We start from the raw sequence: 22,498 nt of genomic DNA on the forward strand, positions 1-22,498 counted from the left end.
CATTGCAATGCAGTCTATTCTACCACAAAGTAGCTAGCCAGTATGTATCGACCGTGCAACAAATTAACTGCCCAAGGTAATTAACCAACAGTACATATAGTCATTTTTACGACAAGTATTTCCGGACGGAGGGAGCAGGTGCTAATCAACTGTGGATAGAGACCGGGTGAATAACGACGTACCTGCAGGCTGCAACCCCGCGCAGCCGGCCGTCCAAGATCGTAGTTGTAGCTTGCAGACGACCGGCCTCTGCTTGGAGACACCTCGTCCCTCCACCTCTCCTTGGTACGTATACGTGTTAGAGAATGGCCGGGGCCGTTATATATATGCATTGCCAAGCTAGCAACTTGGCAATTCCTCGACCACGACGGCGGCCGCGAGAATCGTGTCTTAACTCTTAGCCTGCAGTAAGCTTGATGACATGCGATGCGATGTGAGCTTTGAGCTCGCAACTTCCACCAAGTTTCCTCCTCTCCCCAAAGGCAAATATGAACCAGCATGGCAGTCCCCTGTTTAATTTCTAGCACTATACTCCCTCCATCTGTAAATACTTGTCATCAAAATGAATAAGGGGATGTATCTAGATGTATTTTAGTTCTAGATACATCTTTTTTTATTCATTTTGATGACAAGTATTTTCGGACGGAGAGAGTATATGCCGGGCACTTCATCACTTCACGCGCCATTCATTTGGGTTTGGGTTTGGGTTACTCTCCACCACCAAAAGTCAGGCTGCAGGTGGACCAATGGAACGTGACATTTTTTGCCTAGTTTGTGCAAACGAGTCAGGCAGGCTCGTGGCTCTGCCTTTGGCTTAAAATGGTAACTAGGAAACTTCGCGGAACGTAATGCATTACTCGAGGAACCGATGGTTCAGACTCACCCCCGGCCGGCCGCTTTTGCCCCAACAAGGCAACAAGGCCGGAGGCTCGTAGCTAGGCCTTTAGCCTAAAATGCATGCAAGCATGCCCATCTATTTATGCTTCTATTTCTTATCACAAGGACTATAGCTAGCCTAACCCATGTGATGTGTCCACTTTGCACAACAGCGTTGTATAATCTGTTTCAACTTTTCTCTGTTCTTGCCAAAATGACTCTTATCTATTATAAAACTTCACCAAAAGTACAAAGCACCCTAAACATAATAAAAGTTACATTAAGGTCCCTGGACCAACGAACGACCGCCAGCGTCGTCAGAAGGACCCACTAACGCGACGTAGTAGCCCTTCCCATACCAAAGCCGTCTTGAACTTATCGATGAAAGCCGGCAAGTCTTCATGCACATCTCCCTACGAACAAGTGCCGGGAGCCGCACTCCTCGCCGTTCAACCCTTGAATCGATTTGAAGATCATGACACCAAATGTCGCTCAGGAGCTCCGATATGCCAGCTCGCTCGGCCGAGATGGAGAAAGTATCCAATGGAAACCTGAATACTCAAATATGGGCTGTTGGATGAGAAATGTTGGGGCTAGACCATCCTCCATTCTGAACCAAACAAGGCCCTGAAATGTGTGTTGCAGCCGTACAAAGGCAACACATTCTTTTTAAGACTAGAACAATGCACGTGCGTTGTAACGGGATATAAATATTCTAGTATGTTAGCCTGTGATTTACCTGTCAAGGATAATGCGATTGAATAAATAAATGTTCATCAAATTCTGACCATGAATTACCTTAGATTTTTATTAGAAGTTTGATAAGTAAATTAAAGTGGAATTGGTTCAGAAGGTAAGTAAATTAAGGTGATTGATTATCATATACATGGAAGGTTGGACGAAAGATGGTGGGAAAAAAGGTGAAATGGGAACCTTACGTTCTTTTGAAGTAGTAGAGACTAGATTGTTTGTACTAGGAGCACATAATGATAATAGCTGTTTATTCCTTTTAATAAGACATTTATGTAAATTGGTTTCCATGTAATCGTTTCACAAAGCATGTGTCTTTTTCTTTATTATTATTTACATGCGGTGAGTTCCATTATTTTTTTCATGATCGATTGCTAATTGTACATCTAATTAAGTCATGCCACTCGTAATTCATTATGATCATTTTTTTCTTTTGAAAAGAGCGTAACACGCTCGGCCTCTTCATTGTGTGATGCACACAATGTTTTATTTCAAGTCTCAAAGTTCTTCATATTGAATTACAAAATAATTCATCTGAAAAATACCCACAAATGGGTGCCCGGAAGAGAAAATTCGAAATGATATAGGAAGATGAACCTCATGTATCATAAATCCTACTAATAGGCTCCCAACTATATCAGGTGAATAAGCTCCGAGCTACCATCTCTAGTCGGTTACACCCAAAGACCATGTGCGCCCGCTCCTCCTTGCGAAGTAAGGCCCAGTTCTTTTGGGCGATTCTCCCAGAATCGCCCCCCTCCCCAGCTTCTCCCAGAATCGTCACTTCATATTTTTTTTACAATCCTATCTAGTTAAGGTCTAATTAGCTAGGATTGTAAAAAAAATATGAAGTGATGATTCTGGGAGAAGCTGGGGAGAGGGGCGATTCTGGGAGAATCGCCCAAAAGAACTGGCCCTAAGGACCATGTATGGGTCCAGCTGATGGCCTTGAAGACAACTTGCAAAAAATTTGGAACCTTCGTTCGGTTAAAAAATAAAATCATTACAAGTGCTCCAAATGACCCAAAGTAAAGCATGAATTCTCTCATGGATCTACTTGGTGGAAGGTAGATTCAAAGCTATATAAACGAAGCGCCACAACAGCTTGGCAAGTGGACATTGAAGGAATAGATGCTGAATTGACTCATCATCACCGTAGAAACAACACTAAGTGCAGTTTTGCCAATTTCTTTTCTTCAGATTATCTTTTGTCAGGATGAACTTTCGGTCTAAATACTACATGAAGATCTTAATTATCAGTTGGAACCCTCATTTTCCAAATATATTGGTGGTGGAAAAATTGATCGTCATTAATGAGGGCCATGCACATGGAATTGACTGTGAAGACCCAGACCGTAGTCATCTTCCAACGGGAAATATCAGCCACAAGGTTGAATCGGTTTGTCTATGCAACGGAAAGTATTATGCGCATGAAAAACTCTGTAAGTCATGAACTTGCTAGGATCGGTCGAGTTGATGTTAAGACCACGGTCTGGTTAGGGTCTTGCCTAGATAGAGTTGTAAATCTTTGTGAACTGGGTCGTGTGGATCTAGGTTAATTTAATGGAAACCCCTTCTTCCCTGCCAAAAAATTAAAATGCATAGCCATTAGCATTTTTTTAGTCGAGCGTACCCATTAGCTGAACGTTGCATGCCATTGTTGATAAATATTTATCGAGTATTTAGAAATATTGATTGTGTCTTATAAAATCTTCATCATATATTAAAATTGGTCGTGGTGTTTTTTAAAATGTTTATTGTGCATTTAAAAATGCTAAGTGGGTCTTAAAAATGTTCATCAAGTGTTTTAAAAATGTTCATGTGTTCTTTCAAAAATATTCATCACGTATTAAAAAAATACATCCCATCAAAAGTGTTCATAGTGTATTAAGATAAGTTCATTGTGTATTTAAAAAATATTCCCCTTCTCTTGAGAAGTCGCCGTGTATTAAGAATGTCCACGTCACGGTAATTCGAATGGTAGGAAGCCTTTGCCAATTCGAGGGCAACAGGATATTCTAGTCGTGTTCTAGTTTTTTCTTCCTTTCCTCTCTGCGTTCATTGGCCATCACACAATGCTCTGTGAATGCATGCTTATACTCAATGCTCCTGGTGGAAAAATCAAATTTTCTTTTCTGTTGAGCAAAAAGCATATATGTCGGCAGGAAAAACAAGTCTTAAAATCTACATGTTGAGTGCTTTACTTGCAACAACTGAATGATTTTTGTGATCTTTGCTACCATTTCTTTTGTGTCTGCCACCCTAGCCTGGATGCCATACCTGTCAGACCTGCTGGATTGGACCATCCTCCTTGTTGACGGGTCCCCCCCCCCCCCCCCACCCTCCTTCCATCCGTTAAAATGCACACAAACTAACAAAATGTGCAAATCAAAGGCGACCCATTGTCTTTGTGGCTGCAGCCTGAACATATTGAAACACGACAGTCATAGAGAAAGAAAAGCAAATGGTCTTCACGTTATATTTGTGATTGTCTTATGTATGGTAAATGACTCAACTGCAGTGAAATTTTGTTTACTTGTAAGACCAATGGAATCTTTGGTCATTTTTGCGGGGAGGAACCTTTGGTCTTTGATTGATAATAGACATGGCATCATTAGAAGATGTCTCTCAGTAAATGGGACGAATAAGAATGATCATCATACGATTGTCAACCTTGATTTCAAAGATGATTTTGTGTGATAGGAATATGTGTGAGAATAGATCAATTTTGAACCTTGAACTCGTAGTTGAAATATTCGGCTAGCCACCTCACAAAAAGTAGCGTATAAATTGTGTAGATATGTAGTACTCCCTCCGTAAACTAATATAAGAGCGTTCAGATCACTAAAATAGTTATCTAAACACTATTATATTAGTTTACAGGGGGAGCACATTATTTTTCAGAGTGGGGAAATATCTTTACTCTCTTTTCTGTTTTGCACATATTGGACGCCCCTTGCCTACCTAGTATAGTTAGGTATGCACCGAGAGCTTCTTGTTGTCCTTGTGTAAAATATATGTCCTTTGTGCGCACATGCAAACGGAGAAGGTTCCTAGAGCTATTTTCTTTGATTTGAAGGAAGGTTCGTAGAGATAAATGCTGGCCAAGTTTGGATGGTCGTTTTTAACTTTCAACTTTGTATTTGTACTTCCTTGTGGGAATTTGCTGGGCCCGTCATTACCGGTCAAGGCACACTCCCCCCATCATTCTCGTCGTCACTTTCCCCATCTCTCCCGTCGAGGTCGAGGGTTTCCTCCTCACGTTCCCCACTCCCCAATCCAATCCAATGGCGACCACCACCAACAAGATAATGGCGTCGTCTGTCACGGACATCCCCGACCACCTCCTCGCGGAGATCTTCCTCCGGCTGCCCAACCCACAAGACCTCGTCCGCGCCTCCGCCGCCTGCCCCACCTTCCGCCGAATCTCCACCGACAGGTCATTCCTCCGCTGCTTCCGCCGCCTCCACTCACCACCGATTCTCGGATTCCTCGACCGCGGCGGCTTCCACCCAGCCATGCCGCCTCACCCGTCCGCTCCCGCCGCCCGTGCGCTCGCCGATTTCACCTTCTCCTTCCTCCCCTCCCACCGCCGCTGGACCGTGCAGGACGTCCGCGACGGCCGCGTCCTCCTCGCCCGCAACATCGGACAACATGGGCAGCCCCCGGCCTTCAGAGATCTCGCGGTGTGCGACCCCTTGCACCGCCGGTACGTCCTGCTTCCCCCTTTACCTCACGGCCTAGCCGCTTCGCTTGAGCACCCGTTCCCCCGGGTAAGCGAGGACCGCTGGAAGCGCTTCCTCGTCCCCCTCGGCGAGGACGAGGCAGCGGCTGGAGAGACAACGTTCAGAGTCATCTTGATGGCGCATCGCAAAACCAGTCTGTCTGCCTTCTACTTCTCTTCCAGCACCGATCAATGGCAAGCCGCGTCCAAGGGTTTGAATGATTTGGCCCTTGGCAAGCGCGACATGGTGGAGATGTCAAGCGTCCAGCCTTATATTCACAGGCGCCATTATGCTTATGGTTGTTTCTACTGGGACTGGTTGAATTTCGGGATGAAAAAGTTGCTCTTGCTTGACACCGCCACGATGGAGTTCTCCACTGCTGACCTCCCGCCAGGAAAATGGAGCAAGCAAGGTATAGCCATTGTGGAGGCAGGGGAAGGCAGGCTTGGGATGTTTGGTTTCCACCGTGAAACTGCATCCGATCTAAGCTATACCGTTGCATAGAACAAAGGCAAGAGTCCCAACCAGTGGCAGATGGAGAAGACAATCTCACTAGATTCTGGGTACAAATATTCTATCAAAGATGCAACACAGAGGTACTTTCTCTTGACAAGGATAGAAGCCTCATCGCCAGAGAATCGACTTGTTGGATTTTTCTCAATGGATGTCAAGACGTTGCAGCTTCAAAGGGTTTATGAGACACAGCACCATTCTAAGTATCATACATACGCATACATCAACTTCCCACCATCATTGTTGTCTTCAAGGAGAATATGAAGCGGTAAAGTTTCTATTGCTTCCAAGTTATCTCCTTCCCTTCATAACTATCACATGATTTGTCTATTGCTTCATGTTCATTATGGCAATTGGTAATTCTTGTTTGATTTAACAGTGTTTAACTTCTTGTGCCCATGGAAAAAATAAGAAAGCTCAGGAACGTAATTGTGTTTCTTGTCTTGTTTGTTTCGATCGCCATTTTAAGATAATGGGGTTTGTAAGAGAAATAATTGTGAACAACTATGTCATGATAAATTTATTCGAGAAGTAGTTTTGATTGTCAAGATAAATGTAAATGAATAAAACTTTATATCCAGTTTATCTGGGATTGTTTCACCTCAAGAAAATTGATTCAAGTCAAAGACAGCCCAATTTTTACACTTTTTCTTTTGATAGATGTAAGGAGGAAGAAAAGTTCTCATTTAGTCATCTTCAGATGTATAATTTTATCTTGTGATGCTGTTTCGAGATAAATCTGCATAACTGTATCCTGAGTCACTGCTGCAAATAAGATGAGCTTGTGCTCACATGGAACTGAAATGTTATCCCACGATGTTGTTTTATGTGAATCACCCTCATAAGATCGAAGGGAGTGCTTGTCAGCATGGGCAAATGATATTCTTTATTGCAGTCAATGTCTCTGCCACACTCTTAGATCCTCGGTATCATGGTTGTGCTCTGAATCTTCAAAAAAAAAATCATGTTGGCTGAGATGATTGACTGAAACTTAAGAGTTTTCAGGTGATTGTATTTTTTCTTGATACCAAAACCACAGGTTCTTTCTTTTCCTTAGTTGTTATACTGATAGAGCATGCCTAGGCAGTAAATGAACTCCTGCACGACCAATTATGTATGAGTTTTACAGGACCGAATTCCTTTATGTTCACATGCCTCTGTCCGACAGTGTATCGGTTGTACGACTCTTTAATTAATATGCACAAATTGGATGGAAAATCTTGTGTGTTCTGAGCTTTTTGTCTTGTTTGTCCAGATTCGGTGGAGTCGTCATCAGATCAGCTTTCTGAGTTCAAAGCGACCGCGGTTCTGATAGCATGGGGTTGTGAGTTGTGACAGAAGTGATCACCTACCTTTCTGACACCATGGCGCATGACTGTGAATTCATCTGGCAATAGTCATGTGTAAGGTTATCTTATTTTGAATTTTTTTCAAAACTGTGATAGATTTTATAGCATTTTCGGAAACTATATGACGTAATGCAAAAAAACCACAACTAGTAGCCCGTCGGCCATCCTCTGGCCGAAGTAGGGCCTTTCGGCCAAAGCTAGGCCGAAGTAGGGCTTTTCGGCCAAAGCTAGGCCGAAGTAGGTGATTTCGGCCATCATTAGGCCGAAGTAGGTGATTTCGGCCATCATTAGGCCGAAGTGGAGCATTTCGGCCAAAGCTAGGCCGAAATAGACTTTTTGGTCTAGTCTAGGCCGAAAAGTACTACTTCGGTCTCATGTAGGCCGAAGTTGCATGGCTCGTGCTGAAATGTTCCCGCCACCCCTTCCCGCCACCCGTTTCCCGCCAACCCCTTCCCGCCACCCGTTTCCCGCCATATGTTCCCGCCAACCCTTCCCGCCATATGTTCCCGCCACCGTTCCCGCCAACCCCTTCCCGCCACCCGTTTCCCGCCATATGTTCCCGCCACCCGTTTCCCGCCAACCCCTTCCCGCCACCCGTTTCCCGCCAACTCTTTCCCGCCTTATTTTCTCCTCTGTATCTATAAAACCCCCTTCAGGCGAAGGTGGATAAGCATTCCAGTGTAGTGTAGTCGAGATGTCCCATTATCCATTCGATCGTAGTTTTCACCCTGGGATGAGCAGCACTCTTCTGAGTCTAGTTACCGATTTCAGGATGGACAATAGGATAGTTCCATGGGACGAACTCACCGGTAGTGACACCATAATGAATGAGTTGGCTCACCAATTACGTAGGTCTGGGTGGCCTGAAAGGACCTATGAGGAGGTACGTCAAGAACTTCTTAGGTTGCATGAAAGGTGGAAGAAGGTAGTGGAGCCGAAGAGTGAAACTTTCAGAAGGACTGCAGCAAAGAATACATTTTTATGGACTGAGGAGAGCGAGGACGACGAAGATGTCTTCATGCCGCCGCTTCCGGGTTCTGCATCGTCAAAGGGCAAGAGTTCTGCATCGTCCAAAGGCAAGACTTCTGCATCCTCGAAGGGCAAGAGTTCTGCATCCAGCAAGGGCAAGAGTTCTGCATCCAGCAAGGGCAAGAGTTCTGCATCGACGGAGGGCAAGAGGACCGCATCGTCGAAGGGCAAGAGGGCTGCATCAACAGAGGATGACGATGATGACTTCATGTAGTATGTAAGATGTATTCCAGTTTGTATTGTATTATTGTAGGGCATTATGTTCTATCTGAATTTCATTTTGTAGTATGTAAGATGTATTGCACAAGTTCAGCCGCACCGTTTAATTCAGATGTACTTGTATCTTAATTATCGGTTGTAATCTATTTGGAAATGTAACTGGAATAAGAATGCGAATTAATAGTAATATGTCTCTCGCATACATAAAACAATATATGTCTCCTGATCAGATAGAAGGAAGTGCGATAGTAACATAGATAATGAGTCATACATAGATAATAAGCATATGCGAATAGTCTGAAACTAACATAGATAATGAGTCATACATAGATAATAAGCATATCACTGCGGGGGACGGCGACGAGTCTGGGTCTTCCTCGGGCGAGGACCGGAAGGCGATAAGCGCTGAGGCGGTGGACGAGGCTCGCGATAACCACGACCATAGTTAACCTCGTCTGTCACGGTCTGTGTCTCCTGCGTCGGTGGTGGTGGTGGAGTGTGAAACACTGTCTGCGAGAAGCCATAAATGTTTGTAGCATGGTCATCATCCTCGCGGTCGCCCTCAAAGTAATCAGCACCACCACTAAGGATGGGTGACTGCTCTGAATGCATGAACGGTTGCGACAGGTTGCCGCCTGCGGTAAAGTAAAAAACTTGTAAAATTGATACAAATGCATGAACGATTACTACTCTGTTCAAAAGAATGTAGTGAGTAGGGTTACCTAGTTCCATCTGCTGATGCCAGTAAGAGCTCCCTGGCTGTGAAGGAGGTGGCTGATGCCAGTAAGAGCTCCCTGGCTGTGAAGGAGGTGGCTCATTCCAGGAAGAGCTCCCTGGCTGTGAAGGAGGTGGCTCATTCCAGGAAGAGCTCCCTGGCTGTGAAGGAGGTGGCTCATGCCAGGAAGAGCTCCCTGGCTGTGAAGGAGGTGGCTCATGCCAGGAAGAGCTCCCTGGCTGTGAAGGAGGTGGCTCATGCCTGGAAGAGCTCCCTGGCTGTGAAGGATGAGGTTCTGCACGGTGCACAGAAGGTCGTGGTTGTGAACGTTGCACAGAGGGTCGTGGTTCTGAATGCTGTACAGAGGGACGTGGCGGACGATGTGCTGGAGGAGGAAGTGCAACATCCGAAGACCGTCTACACGTAACAGCAGCGTAAATCCCCCGTAGCTTGTCATCAAGACGCCTCAACCATGAGACGCCCTCTCGCGGTGGGATAGTTTCTCCCCTCTGAAAGCGCCGCATTAAAGCGGAAACCTCCTCTCGCGCCTGTACTGTCAAGTCACCCTGTAGATGAAGAGTTAACCAATTATATCCTCGTTGTATGATAGACACCACGAATAGACACCCAAACGAATATGTCCAGATTAACAAAAGACTCAACATATAAGAACCAAGGCATTTACCGCGTGGTGTCTGGTTCCCACAACAGAGGCAGTTGGGTACATATCGCTGGTGAGAGGGGCTTCGATCTGATCAGGAGCAGCTGATGGAACCAAGTAGATCCTTGTTGTATGCCGGTAACGCTGCAGATACAACCCGAACATTTGCCAGTTAAAGGCCCGACCCTCACCCCAGGTATTTGTCGCAGCGGTAGTCCATTCGTCAACGTAAGGGGTAATGCTCTTAAGCCAGTAATCCATGGACTTGTTTCCTCCTAGGCGACTGTCCCTGATATTGACATGCGCGATACAGAATTAGGTATATTATGAATGTATAGCTGACAACTAAAATAGTATTAGTACTTACTTGTGCACGTGCTCTGGCAACTGTGGAATTTTTGGAATCTCAGGCTCTTGATATAGACCGAACTGTCTCATTACTCTATGAAGAGACATCTCCTCAACCGTCACATCGAACACCAACTTGGCCTTGGTCATCCAAAAATGCCGATCTCTAGTGCACAATCCAGAAATCCCAACTGGGTACCTCGATGATATAGCCTCAGCCGAGTATGGCTCCCAGATAACTTGATCCTCGTGCAAACTATCAAACTGCGCCGTGAAGGACGGGTAGCATCCCCTAACCTGACTATGTGCAAACTGTCTCTGTGCATGACAACAAATAAGCATTAGTAATACTAATGAATGGCAAAAAATAATTAAATTAATTGTTACTTAATATAAATGTACCTCTCGCCGTGCCCAAACAGAACCCATAGTAGGTAAGTCGCCGATAGCAGGCACATAAGCCCCAGCTAAGTCCTCCAAACCAAAAGGTTTATCAATGTAGACATAGGGTCGTCCAATAGGGAATCTCTCGTATGACCAGAGCAGCAACAATAATGGACATCCAACAACACCAGATTTTCTAGACTTCAACAAGCAAGCTTTGCACAGGCCTCTGTACGTAGCCGCTAACACAGCAGAACCAAAACTCCTCTGTAGAATATCCGCGGGGCAACGTGCGTCAGCTATCTCTCGTGCAATACCGATGAGTCGTGCATCGACAGTGGTCACGTGGTTCTCCGTAAACATCGTCTTGCCGAACAGCCAAAGAATATATGCCTCTAAGGACCGGTCAATCTGTGCCTCCGACAACTCAACATTGGGATGTCCTAACGAGACAATCTACATAGAAACGTAATAATTGTATGAAAATCGGGCAACTAAAAAACAACATTTGTTTACGTGGCCGTGATGGTTACCTGAAACTGGCTCAACCATCTAAAAAGAGGTCCATGAGGATCGTTGTCTATGGCCCTAGCAGTCGGGACCGCAGCCAAAAAACGGGTCTGCATCGCTGTTTGCCACCCTGATTCTGCCTCTAAGGGACCTATGGCAGCACCGGCCAGAGGTAATCCCAACAAGTACGACACATCCTGTAAAGTAGGCGCCATCTCTCCCCATGGGAAGTGAAACGTATGTGTCTCTGGCCTCCATCTATCTACTAAGCAGGTAAGGAGTGACTTGTCGTAAGAGAAACGTCTCACTTGCCTCTTGTGTAACTGCACTGGTTCACCTGCCTCATCTAAGTCCGGACCATCAATCCACTCATCCAATGTACCCTGAACCAGCCGTGCCAAGGGTAGAAGTCCAGCCCAACTTAACCTACAAAATAAAAATATTGTTAGCGGCTATAAAAAGTATGTAAAACATAGTAAGTCATTATATGGACTCCATTATATGCACACATACCTATCAACCCATGAATCGTGTATCAGCCAGTTAGTCTTTGGGGTACGAGTGACCAACACGTCTAAGTTGTTGCCCGCTTCCAATAGGGCGCCCCGGTGCTTTCTGTCGATGTTGCCATTAAGCAACGGATACAAAGACATATCTGCAATTCAAACAACAAATCTCAGGCGCAAATAAAAACATAGATCTGACATATTACAAATTAAAACATAGTCCTGACATAGTACGAATTAAAACATAGTCCATGAGGATTTACATATTAAAACAAAGTCCTGACATATTACAAATTAAAACATAGATCTGACATATTACAAATTAAAACATAGTCCTGACATATTACAAATTAAAACATAGTCCTGACATATTACAAATTAAAACATAGTCCTGACATATTAAAACCCACTACGACACATTATATAGCTTGTGAGTTATTTCTTCCTCGTCCGCCCCTTCGGCCTCGACTGCCACGACCACGTCTGCCTCTTCCTCTTGTTGTCGCAGTCGTCGATGTGGAAGCACTCGTCGATGCGGAAGCACCATCTTTGTTCAGGTCGGGACAATATTTCATCCTATGCCCATAAGCCGCGCATAACAAACATTGCCTGGTTGCTCCACCAGCTTCAGACTGGTCCATATCGTTCCGGATGCGACGGGCCTTCCGTCTGCCCCTACTTGTTCGCCGAAGGTCTGGATGCGGGATATATACTCTCTCACCGTCGTTTACCTTGTTGAAATTGCCGACGACTCTAAACCCTGTCATCTCGCCTGTCCAGGTGTTGAGCACTGCCTCTTTTAAATAGTATGGGGACACGAAGGAGATAGCATCCAACTCAATCTGCCCACAGGCAGCCAACACATGAGAGCAAGGTAGGTGCAACAACTTCGGTTTGTTGCATGTACACTCACACGTTGGATAAAATTCCGTTCCAATTTTTACCTCGTGTGTCTTCACCTCATTTCCAGAACCAAAACCATCGGTAGGAAGCTGAACCTCATACCTCCTTTCTTGATTCCCTATGAGTCTGACAGTGTGCTTCTTTGCTTTCTCTATCTTCTTTGCCATGTATTCCATGACACGGCTACAATAAGGTGTGTTCTGATTATCTTCAATATGCTTCTGTACTAACTCGTGCCTTTCTCTGAAATATCTCAAAGTGCCATGGAATACAGCCTCCACAATAGCTGTGAGTGGCAATGCTCTGTTCCCTCTCAGCACAAAGTTATACACCTCTGCAAGATTGGTTGTCATGTGGCCATACCTAGCTCCATGTGTGTCATGCAGCAAAGACCAATTCACTGGAGGCTCTTTCTCTATCCACTCAGAAAAATTCTTTATTGCCCTTCCCTTCTTTCTCGTAGTATTAGGAGGGTCAATTCCTGGCAAGTCACAAAGACCTACTGGCTCCTCTAGCTCCGCGATGAGTGCTGCTAATTTAACTTGATCTTCTTCCATTTTCTTCCTCGCACGGACCTGCTTCTTAGTAAACTCATCTAGTTTTGACCAAATAAATTCGTATTTGCGCTGCTGGCTCTGCTTGCATAATTTTTTGAACAAGTTCATCAACCGCTTGTTCTTGAACTGTGAGAAAAAATTAGCCCCAAGATGGCGCATGCACCACCGGCTCTGCAAGTCCCTCCAAGGTGTTCGTTCGTCATCTGTTGGATTACGAAGTGTCTTCACGGCCTTCAATATACCAGCATGTCTGTCATGAATGACACACACGTTTGGTCGGTCCTTCACAATGGCAATTTTCACTTGCCGGAAGAACCATACCCAGCTGAGAAAGTTCTCACCCTCCACAAATGCCATGGCAAGTGGGATGATTTGATTGTTCCCGTCCACACCAATAGCAGTCAGGATTTGCCCTCTATACTGACCGGTCAGGAATGTACCATCCACAAACAGAACAGGAGGACAATGCCGGAAAGCTTCGATGCACATACCAAAAGAGAAGAACACTCGTTTCAACACCTTGAAATCTGGTATACTCAGCAACCTCATGTGTTGTACGTTCACATAAGTGCCGGGATTCCTCTCCTTCAGTATGCCCAGGAGACGGACAACATTATCATATGAGTCGAAGAACGTCCCAAACCTTTCCTCCATAGCCTTCTGCTTAGCCCTCCAAGCCTTCCCATAAGGAATGACATACTTCCATCTGACCTTCACTGCTGTCTGGATGTGTTTTGCTTCCATATCTTTCTTCTCTACTATCTCAGTATACATGAGTTGCGCAATGAGACTTGAAGTCAGGTTCGGATGCTTCACCAGCAGGTTCTTCCTCACACAATTATGTGGGATGACAATGGTGACAACCCAGTGGATGTCGTACTTCGGCACGTGCCCGTGCACCTTCCCTGGAAAACCTTTTTCAACACATTTCACGGTATAGTTTGTTGGACTTGATATGTGTGTCTTAAAAACCCTCTGCGTAGACATAGCCCACTTTATCACCGCATACTTCAATTTTTTCTTTGTATCAAACATAGCCCCTATTTGTACTTGGTTCAGATTATACTGCCATGGAGTCTCATGGCCATCGTTCACCGTAAGGCCGGTGGATATGTCCTGCTCCCATGCAGAAGGAATCGGTACCTCAACTTCATCCTCAGAATTTTCAGAATCCAGTTCCTCCACCAATCCATCCTCGTCCTCTTCCTCCATCACCCTCTGCATTTCATCCCCTTCCTCATCCCCATCAGCAAAACCTGAACCAGCTAATATTATCGACTGGCTGCTCTGCCCAGTATCAGGACCACAAACATTGTGTGGCACGTAGTCTGACTCTTTCTCGGGTTGGCTAGCATCCACATCTTGTGGTTGTGACCCGGATAAAACAATCTCGTTAGCCACTTCACTGCCTTGGCCGGCTTCATACCCCCTGTGGAGTTCTACGGTATTCTCCTCCTTCGGCACAGGTTGCACAAGTGCATATGGGTGGATTCTTCGGTCTCGACAGCGTCTTAACAGGGACAACCAATGCTGGCTCCTATCTACCGGCATCAACTCCCACTTGACATTTTTACAGGATTTGGTCCACAATGCATGAATACTGACAGAACATACTTCAGGATCCAGACCGAAACTAGTTGTCAACCAGTACTTCAACTGTCTAATGTCCAGTCTGTCCGGGTCAGCTAGTGTCATGACGCCATTTTTAAACTCGCTAAGATCAACCCCCAACTCATTATATCGAACATTACCAGCGCCGTAGTAAACATTCAGATTTACTGATTCAGACATTTTCACCTGTCAGACATTGCCATCTTCTCATTAATCACAATATACACTAATATTATCCGCTACACGGACTATGCGCTAAAATGCCTCCAAAAATATATTAACACTAAAATTCACAATATACACTAATATTATCCGCTACACGAACTATGCGCTAAAATGCCTCCAAAATTATATTAACACTAAAATTCACAACGAACACTAATATTATCAGCTACACGAACTATGCGCTAAAATGCCTCCAAAATTATATTAACACTGCAATTCACAACGAACACTAATATTATCCGCTACACGAACTATGCGCTAAAATGCCTCCAAAAATTTATTGACACTAAAATTCACAATATGACTTATATACACTAACTAAACTATACAATTTACATAATATTTGTGAGGCCGTGATTATACCTTCGAAGTGTGTGTACGCTTCTTGCACCACCGGAGAACGACAACGCCGCCCCCGACGACCGGAGGTTCAACTCCGGTCAGCCCCTAACCTGCTCCTCCTCCTCACCACCTCCTCCTCTGCAGCAGCTTCTACTAGTCACCACCACCTACTACCCGTCCTCCTCTCCACCATGGCTCCTCCTCCCCACCATGGCTACTCCTCCCCAAACACATCAAAAACTATCCCATAGCAAAAAATAACACCATAGGCCGGTGGAGATTGCGATGATCTACCGATTCTGTGGGTTGGACTTGCAAATGAGTGGCAAATGGAGGAGATCGGCGCGGGTGGGCGAGGTAGAGAAGAACTGAGAGAGAGAAAGGGAAACGAAGAAGAACAGGAAAGAACAGAGCGCTGGCGTCGGCGGGGCTTATCCGCACCTTTTCGGCCGTAGCCTGGCCGAAAAGCTCTGCTTCGGTCACCTGTGGGCCGAAAACGGCCCACTTCGGCCTCCCAGCAGCCGAAGCTACTATTTTCGGTCGGGCCCCAGCCGACAGCGCGTTTTAAGCGCGGCCGAAATGCCTACTTCGGCGATGCCCTGGCCGAAAAGCCCCTTTTCGGCCCACCCCTGGCCGACGGGCTACTAGTTTTGCATTTTTCTCATTCTACACTATAGTTTCCGAAATTGCTACAAAAAACATGATACTTTTGAAAAAAATTCTAATATTCATGGTACTTCTAGCTTTGATGGTACTGTAACAAATGGTGTGGCTGTTCTCGGCCTAAAGTAAAGTCAGGCAAAAAGAATTCGGTTGTTTGTTATTGCTCTTCTCTACTGGGCTGAGGGCAGTGCTAAGCTGAGAGGACCATCCATCCATCAACAGGGGGGCGACCTGCAGATCCTCTGATTGATGCAGCATCTTCTCTTATGACTGACGGATATAGATGAACGCAATGTCTTCCATATCGCAAGCAAACGGTAGCCATGAAACAAAGGTAAAATAAAAAAAGTACAATGATCCTGTATTAGCAATTATTATGTGGACACCTTGTTTTGTATTTCTTTCTTTTCTGTGACTTTTTTGTGCTGGGATGTCAGACGGCACCTAGTGCATTGATTGTCGCTACAAAATACACCCAGGGTCTTTCAGTTATTTTTTTAGTTAGAAGTTGGTTATATACTGGAATACTAGGTTCCTAGATAGTATATGACCTCCTGGAACATGAATGTATCAATTCTGTGTCACTCAAGTTTTTCACCACTCGTTTCCTTATTATGTCGACGTCCCTCTGTCTGGGTATGTATTCCAACCTGTGTGACAAATTGCAATGCTGAGAACACTGAAGCGAGTGTTTGCTGTCACACATTTCAAATTCAGCCGAGACCGGTATTACCTATATACTCCTATGTAATACTACCTCTTTGAACTGCAAGAATGTTTTATGTTTTGGGACGGAGGTAGTACTACATGACCGCCTATAATTTGTTTGTTTAAGTAACTTGTAAGTTCTCGAATATGTGTACAAGTTGGACCCAAGTTTCTTATCTGGCATCTAAACTTCTGTCTTGTTTGTCCAAATTCAGCGGAGTTGTCATCGGATCAGATTTCAGAGTTCAAAGTTGTTACGGCCGTAGAGGCCCACCGGGCAATCTTAGCCCACAAGTTATCTTAGGATTAATTCTTATACAAGTTATCTTAGGTTAATTCTTATGCAAGTTATTTAGGTTATAAATATAGGCTGTAAGACTCTTTTTGGAATTAAGCAATAAGAAGATTATTATCTCTATTGCCCGGCTCCCAGAGGAGCCGGAACCCTAGCCGCCTCTAACCCTAGCCGCCGCCATCTCCCTCCTCTCCCGCGACGGCGCCCAACCGCCGGCGCGGCCGCTCATCGCCACGCCCAGCCCCCGCTTTCCCCTACTGCCTACGGCCAAGACCGGGCAGAGCCCTAGCTCCTAACACCTTGGTATCAGGTAACCGGGTTTCGACCATGTCTTCGCCGCCTCCAATTCCGCCATTACCGCCACCACCGCCGCTGCCCGTCAACTCCACCACCGCCGCTGCCGCCAACTCCAGCACCGCCGCCGCTTCCGCGCCGGGCGTCACGGCCTCGCTCTCGGCGGGCGCCACGGCGTCGCTCTCGGCGCCAACCCTCCCGGCACCCGGCACCGCGCCGGGACATGGGCGGCCACCAGCTCCCGTCCAACACATGTCGCCGCCGTCACCTCCCCCTCAGCCGCAGCAGTTCACACCGGAGGCCATGGCCAGCGTGCTCAACGACCTTGTCGCCGCGATCCAGGGCATCCACCTCTACCTGGCAAGTCCGTACGGGGCACCTCCACCACTCCATCCAGCCGTGGCCGCGGGTCAGCAGGCGCTGCCTTGGTACTCAGTACCGGGGGCCATCACCGGAGGCTACCCGGCGCTTCTCCCTCCGGCGGCCTCGACGCCGCCTTGGCCACAGTGGCCGGCACCGACACTCGCGGCGTCACCCGCGCCGCCAGCCGCCGCCCAGGGCCTGCAGTGGCCGATCTGGGCCGCCCCGTCCGCGCCCCAGTGGCCGCCGCCGGCACTCGCGGCGCCACCCGCACCGCCAGCCGCCACCCAGGGCCCGCAGTAGCCGGCCTGGACCGCGCCGTCCCTCCCTGCGGCCACCGTGCAGGTGCCACCACCGCCCCCACCCAGCCCTAGCCTGGGCCGGTCCGCGCCGAGCGGACTTCCGATCCAGGAGGTCCGCTTTCCGTCGTCACCGTCTCCACTTTCAGCCTGGCTCCACGGGACGTCCCCTCCATCGGCGCCGTCGGGTTCCCAGTTGCAGCCTGAGGCGTCGGGCGCCACGGGGAACTACGCCGGCCTTCCCACCATGGACCGAGCACCGTCATCAGCTCTCCGCACCGCCGAGGCAGTGGGCCATGGCGCGCCAAACCAGCAGCCGCCTCGGTTCGCCAAGCTCGACTTCGCCACTTATGATGGCTCGGACGACCCGCTTAACTGGCTCAATCAGTGTGACCAGTTCTTCCGCGGGCAGCGCACACCCGCGTCGGAGCGCACTTGGATAGCTTCCTACCATCTCCGCGAGGCCGCCCAGACATGGTACTACGCCCTCGAGCAGGACGAGGGCGGCATGCCCCCGTGGGAGCGCTTCCGCAAGCTGTGCCTTCTTCGCTTCGGACTGCCATTACGCGGGAGCCGATTGGCCGAGTTGGGCCGTCTGCCTTTCACCTCCACGGTGTAGGATTTCGCCGACCGCTTCCAGGCCTTGGCGTGTCACGCGCCAAGTGTGACGGCCCTGCAGCGGGCTGAGCTCTTCGTCGGCGGCCTTCCGGATCACATTCGCGTCGACGTGGAGCTTCGCGGACCCCAGGATCTCCAGTCGGCCATGTACTACGCCCGCGCGTTCGAGCGCCGCGCGGTGGCCATCCAGCAGGAATCACCGTCCCGGACCGCTGGGTCGCTACCCTGGCCGGATTCCGCGCAGGGTCGGCCTGCGCAGGCTTCTGCGGCACCCCTCGCCGCGACCGCGGGACGCCCATTCCGCCGGCTCACCTCAGCCGAGCTACTCGAGCGTCGCCGCCAAGGGTTGTGCTTCAACTGCGACGAGCCCTACACGCCCGGCCATGCCTGCCCGCGACTCTTCTACCTGGAGGTTGCAGACTACATTCCAGAGGACACCGTCGCCGCCGACCTGACCGCACCAGCTGTTGAGAAGGTGTTTGACGCTGGTTGATCGCCTCGAGGAGTCCTCAAGCGCTTCCCCACCTTACAGCTCGAGGACGAGCTGTTTGTGCAGGCGGGGAGAAGTGTTACGGCCGTAGAGGCCCACCGGGCAATCTTAGCCCACAAGTTATCTTAGGATTAATTCTTATGCAAGTTATCTTAGGTTAATTCTTATGCAAGTTATTTAGGTTATAAATATAGGTTGTAAGACTCTTTTTGGAATTAAGCAATAAGAAGATTATTATCTCTCTGGGAGCCGGAACCCTAGCCGCCTCTAACCCTAGCCGCTACTTTCTCCGCCGCTTCCGCTGCCTCCACGCACCACCACTCCTCGGCTTCCTCGACTGCGACGGGTTCCATCCCGCACTACCCCCTCACCCCTCGGCACCCGCCGCCCGCGCACTCGCCCTTGCCGCCGATTTCTCCTTCTCTTTCCTCCCCTCCCATCGCCTTTGGACCATGCAGGACAGCCGCGACGGCCGCGTCCTCCTCCAGTGCGGGCCCGAAATGGGCGAGGTGTCCCCTATCTTCCGGAAGCTCGCCATGTGTGACCCTTTCCACCGGTGGCATCTCATGCTCCCCCCAGTACCTGACGACCTAGTCGCTTCGGTAGGCAGATGTCGGTGCAAGCCTTCTCTCTTTCCCCTCAGAGACGATGAGGAGGAAGCTGCGGCTCAAGAGGCATCATTCCGAGTGATTTGGATGGCATACTGCGAAACTAAGTTGGCCATCTTCGTGTTCTCGTCGAGCACCGGACAATGGAGAGCTGCTGCATCCAAAGGTTGGAGTTATTTGGACCTTAGCGGCAGCGAGTCCGCCATGATGCCACAGGTCCACCCTCTTTTTATCAGGCACCATTATGCTTATGGGTGCTTCTACTGGGACTGGACGCTCTTCAGGAGGAAAACGCTGCTCATGCTTGACACAAGAAGGATGGAGTTCTCCATTGTTGTCCCCCCGCCTGGAGAATGGGGCAAGGAAGGTTTTGCCATTGTGGAGGCAGGGGAAGGCAGGCTTGGGATGTTTGGTTTCCATGGTCAATCTGCATCTGACCTTACCTATACCTTTGAACGAAATAAAGCCGAGAATCCCAGCCAGTGGCATATGGAGAAGACAATCTCACTAGATTCTGGTTACCAGTATTACATCATAGCTGCAACAGGAAGGTATTTGCTATTGATAAGGACACCAGACATATCTCAAGAGAACCCACTCTTTGAATATTTTTCGATTGATGTCAAGACGTTGCAGCTTCAGAGGGTTTATTCAGATCATAGCAGGCTTAACTTGTCGGTGACACACATATATACCAACTTCCCGCCATCATTGTGGTCTTCACACGCAAATATGCAGTGGTAAACTTTCCATCGCATCCTAGTTAACTCCTTCTCTTCCTAATTATTACACAACTTATTCATTGATTACTTTCTTATTGCAATTGATGACTATTGTTTACTTGATTTAGTAGTGTCTACTTTCTTGTGCTCGTGGGATAACTAAGCAAGCTCGGGAACATAATTGTGTTCATTGTTGTTCCTTGTTTTCTTTTCTGTTGTTCATCCCTCACATGTATAATTTTATATCATGATGTTCCTGCATAACTGCTGCGGTCAAAAATAAGATCATGGTTAATTGCTCTAAATAAGAACAGCTTGTGCTCACAGGCAACTGAAATTTTATCTCAACATCCTGAAATCAGCCTCAAAAGATCAAGGGAGTCCTATCACTGCACAAGCAACTGAAAATCTTCTTTATTCCTGTCAATCTCCACCAACCATTGAGCCTCATATCATGGTCATTCTACTAATCTCAAAGTAAACCATATGGGTGAGATGATTGACTGAAACTTATGGAGGTTTCAGGTGATCGTGTATTAGCAATTATGATTTGGACACCCTGCTTTGTAACTCAGTTTTCGTACTGGGATGGTTTCTGTTGGTTCTTGCTACCAGCGCACCTAGTTTCTTTCTCATTTTAATTATAGCTTCGTTATATTGCTAGGTTTCTAGGTGTATATGAACTCCTGCAACATGAATGTGCCGATTATCTAAGGTTAAGTTTTCCATGACTCATTTCATGTTCACGCCAGTATAGCTATACGTTCCAACTTGTATTGGAAATTACAATGCTAAACACACTAAAGTTGAGTGCCTACAGTCACACACATGTTTCAAATTCAGTTGAGGTGAATATTTCCAATGTGACAATACTGTTCTGCATCTTCCCTGTGACACTACATAAGTACCTACAGGCTACAGCTTGTTACTTTAAGCTCGTAAACTCTAAAGTAGGCACAAATTGGGCAGAAAATTTTCTGCGATGTCTGAGGTTTCTTTGTCTTATTTTTCCAGATTCGATCGAGTCATTATCAGATCAGCTTTCTGAGTTCAAAGTGATTGTGGCTTCGATATCATGGAGTTTCTCGCTGTTGTGATCACCTTTCGGACAAGCTGGCGTGTGACAATCTACAGAAGTTTTCTTTGGAGTGGTCATGTTTACATTGTTCTTGTTTTCATGCTACTTCTAGCTTCGGGTTCCGTAACAATGTGAGTTTCAGTCAACCAACAACTGTGGGTAAAGCTAGCTGTTGTATATTCACAAGCCACATTTTTTTCTCAAGTATTAGAGTTTGTTATTAAGCAAATGAAATCTGACAAATGGCAAAACTATTGTACCAACATAACTGAAACATGACAACACCATAGGACAGGTCTGAAGTAAGGTAAGAGTACGCAATGCTTGGAGGGTGGCCTGCGCATGCCTGACAGTGATTTGTTTCTTGGGAGATGCAGAAACAAACAGTATCAAGCCATTGCCAGTTCCAGGGCAACGCTATATATTAGTTGTGTTCTAGGTTTTTTCCTTTCCTCTTCGCATTCGTTTTATTCCTCACACAATGTCAAGTAATTATCTGAATGCATGCTTACCCACTGTCTCTGGCAAACAATGGACATTTCCTTTTCTACTGAGCAAATAGCAAATATATAGGCAGAGAAAACAAGTCTTAAAATCTACATGGTCGAGGGCTTTACTAGCAACCACTGAATGATTTTCTGTTCTTCTGCGTCTGCCACCTTGGCCTGGTTGCCATGTCCGGCCTGCTGATGAGACCGTCTTCCTTGCTGGGGAGTTCTCCCATGCTTCCATCCATCAGTACTGCAAGCAAATGATAAAAATATGCAAACCAAAGGCAATCCACTGTCATTGTGGCTGCAGCCTGTACATATGGAAGCACAACAATCATGGGGAAAGAAAGAAAAAAACTATTCGCATTAAATGACTGAACTGCATAAATTTGCCTAGACATTGTTGCAGAAACCATTTGGGGGGCGTTTAAAATGGGAAGAGGACGATTTTTTGGTACAATCTCTGGTCTGGTAATGGACCTTTATGCACTAGTTTCCCTAGTTTCTTTAGTGAATGTGGTGATCCAGACATTAAAGTTTCTGAAACTTATTATAACCGGGAGTGATGATGATCTCTTTCAGGAGAAATTTTGGTGTGGAGGAATGTACGTGAGCTTTAGAATACTCTTATAAGCGAAATTAGAAATGT

At 46.9% G+C, this 22,498-nt stretch overlaps 2 protein-coding genes across 2 annotated transcripts; one reads left to right on the forward strand and one right to left on the reverse strand.

Moving 5' to 3' along the window:
• Positions 1–4,851: 4,851 nt before the first annotated feature.
• LOC123161551 (uncharacterized) lies at positions 4,852–7,677 on the forward strand. The gene is made up of 2 exons (XM_044579360.1): positions 4,852–6,132; positions 7,120–7,677. Exon 1 carries the CDS (start codon positions 4,914–4,916, stop codon positions 5,853–5,855), a length of 942 nt encoding a protein of 313 aa, XP_044435295.1. The 5' UTR covers positions 4,852–4,913; the 3' UTR covers positions 5,856–6,132; positions 7,120–7,677.
• A 1,027-nt stretch (positions 7,678–8,704) lies between these two features.
• On the reverse strand, positions 8,705–11,000 carry LOC123160859 (inactive histone-lysine N-methyltransferase 2E-like). Its single transcript, XM_044578711.1, has 5 exons — positions 10,588–11,000; positions 10,205–10,503; positions 9,862–10,126; positions 9,184–9,742; positions 8,705–9,096 (listed from the first exon to the last, which is right to left on the reverse strand). The coding sequence occupies exons 1-5, from the start codon at positions 10,930–10,932 to the stop codon at positions 8,804–8,806; spliced, it is 1,761 nt and encodes a 586-aa protein (XP_044434646.1). The 5' UTR covers positions 10,933–11,000; the 3' UTR covers positions 8,705–8,803.
• Positions 11,001–22,498: the final 11,498 nt, after the last annotated feature.

Source organism: Triticum aestivum, chromosome 7B (assembly GCF_018294505.1).
Source record: "Triticum aestivum cultivar Chinese Spring chromosome 7B, IWGSC CS RefSeq v2.1, whole genome shotgun sequence".
In the NCBI taxonomy this organism is placed as follows: Eukaryota; Viridiplantae; Streptophyta; class Magnoliopsida; order Poales; family Poaceae; genus Triticum; species Triticum aestivum.

Excerpts from the sequence above, each read along its gene's own strand:
- LOC123160859 (XM_044578711.1), bottom strand. The coding sequence starts at position 10,932 with ATGTTTACGGAGAACCACGTGACCACTGTCGATGCACGACTCATCGGT. Across the intron at positions 10,127-10,204 it reads TTGCCAGAGCACGTGCACAA|GGACAGTCGCCTAGGAGGAA; the intron begins GTAAGTACTAAT and ends TGTCAATATCAG. Across the intron at positions 9,097-9,183 it reads GCATCAGCAGATGGAACTAG|GCGGCAACCTGTCGCAACCG; the intron begins GTAACCCTACTC and ends ACTTTACCGCAG.
- LOC123161551 (XM_044579360.1), top strand. The coding sequence starts at position 4,914 with ATGGCGACCACCACCAACAAGATAATGGCGTCGTCTGTCACGGACATC.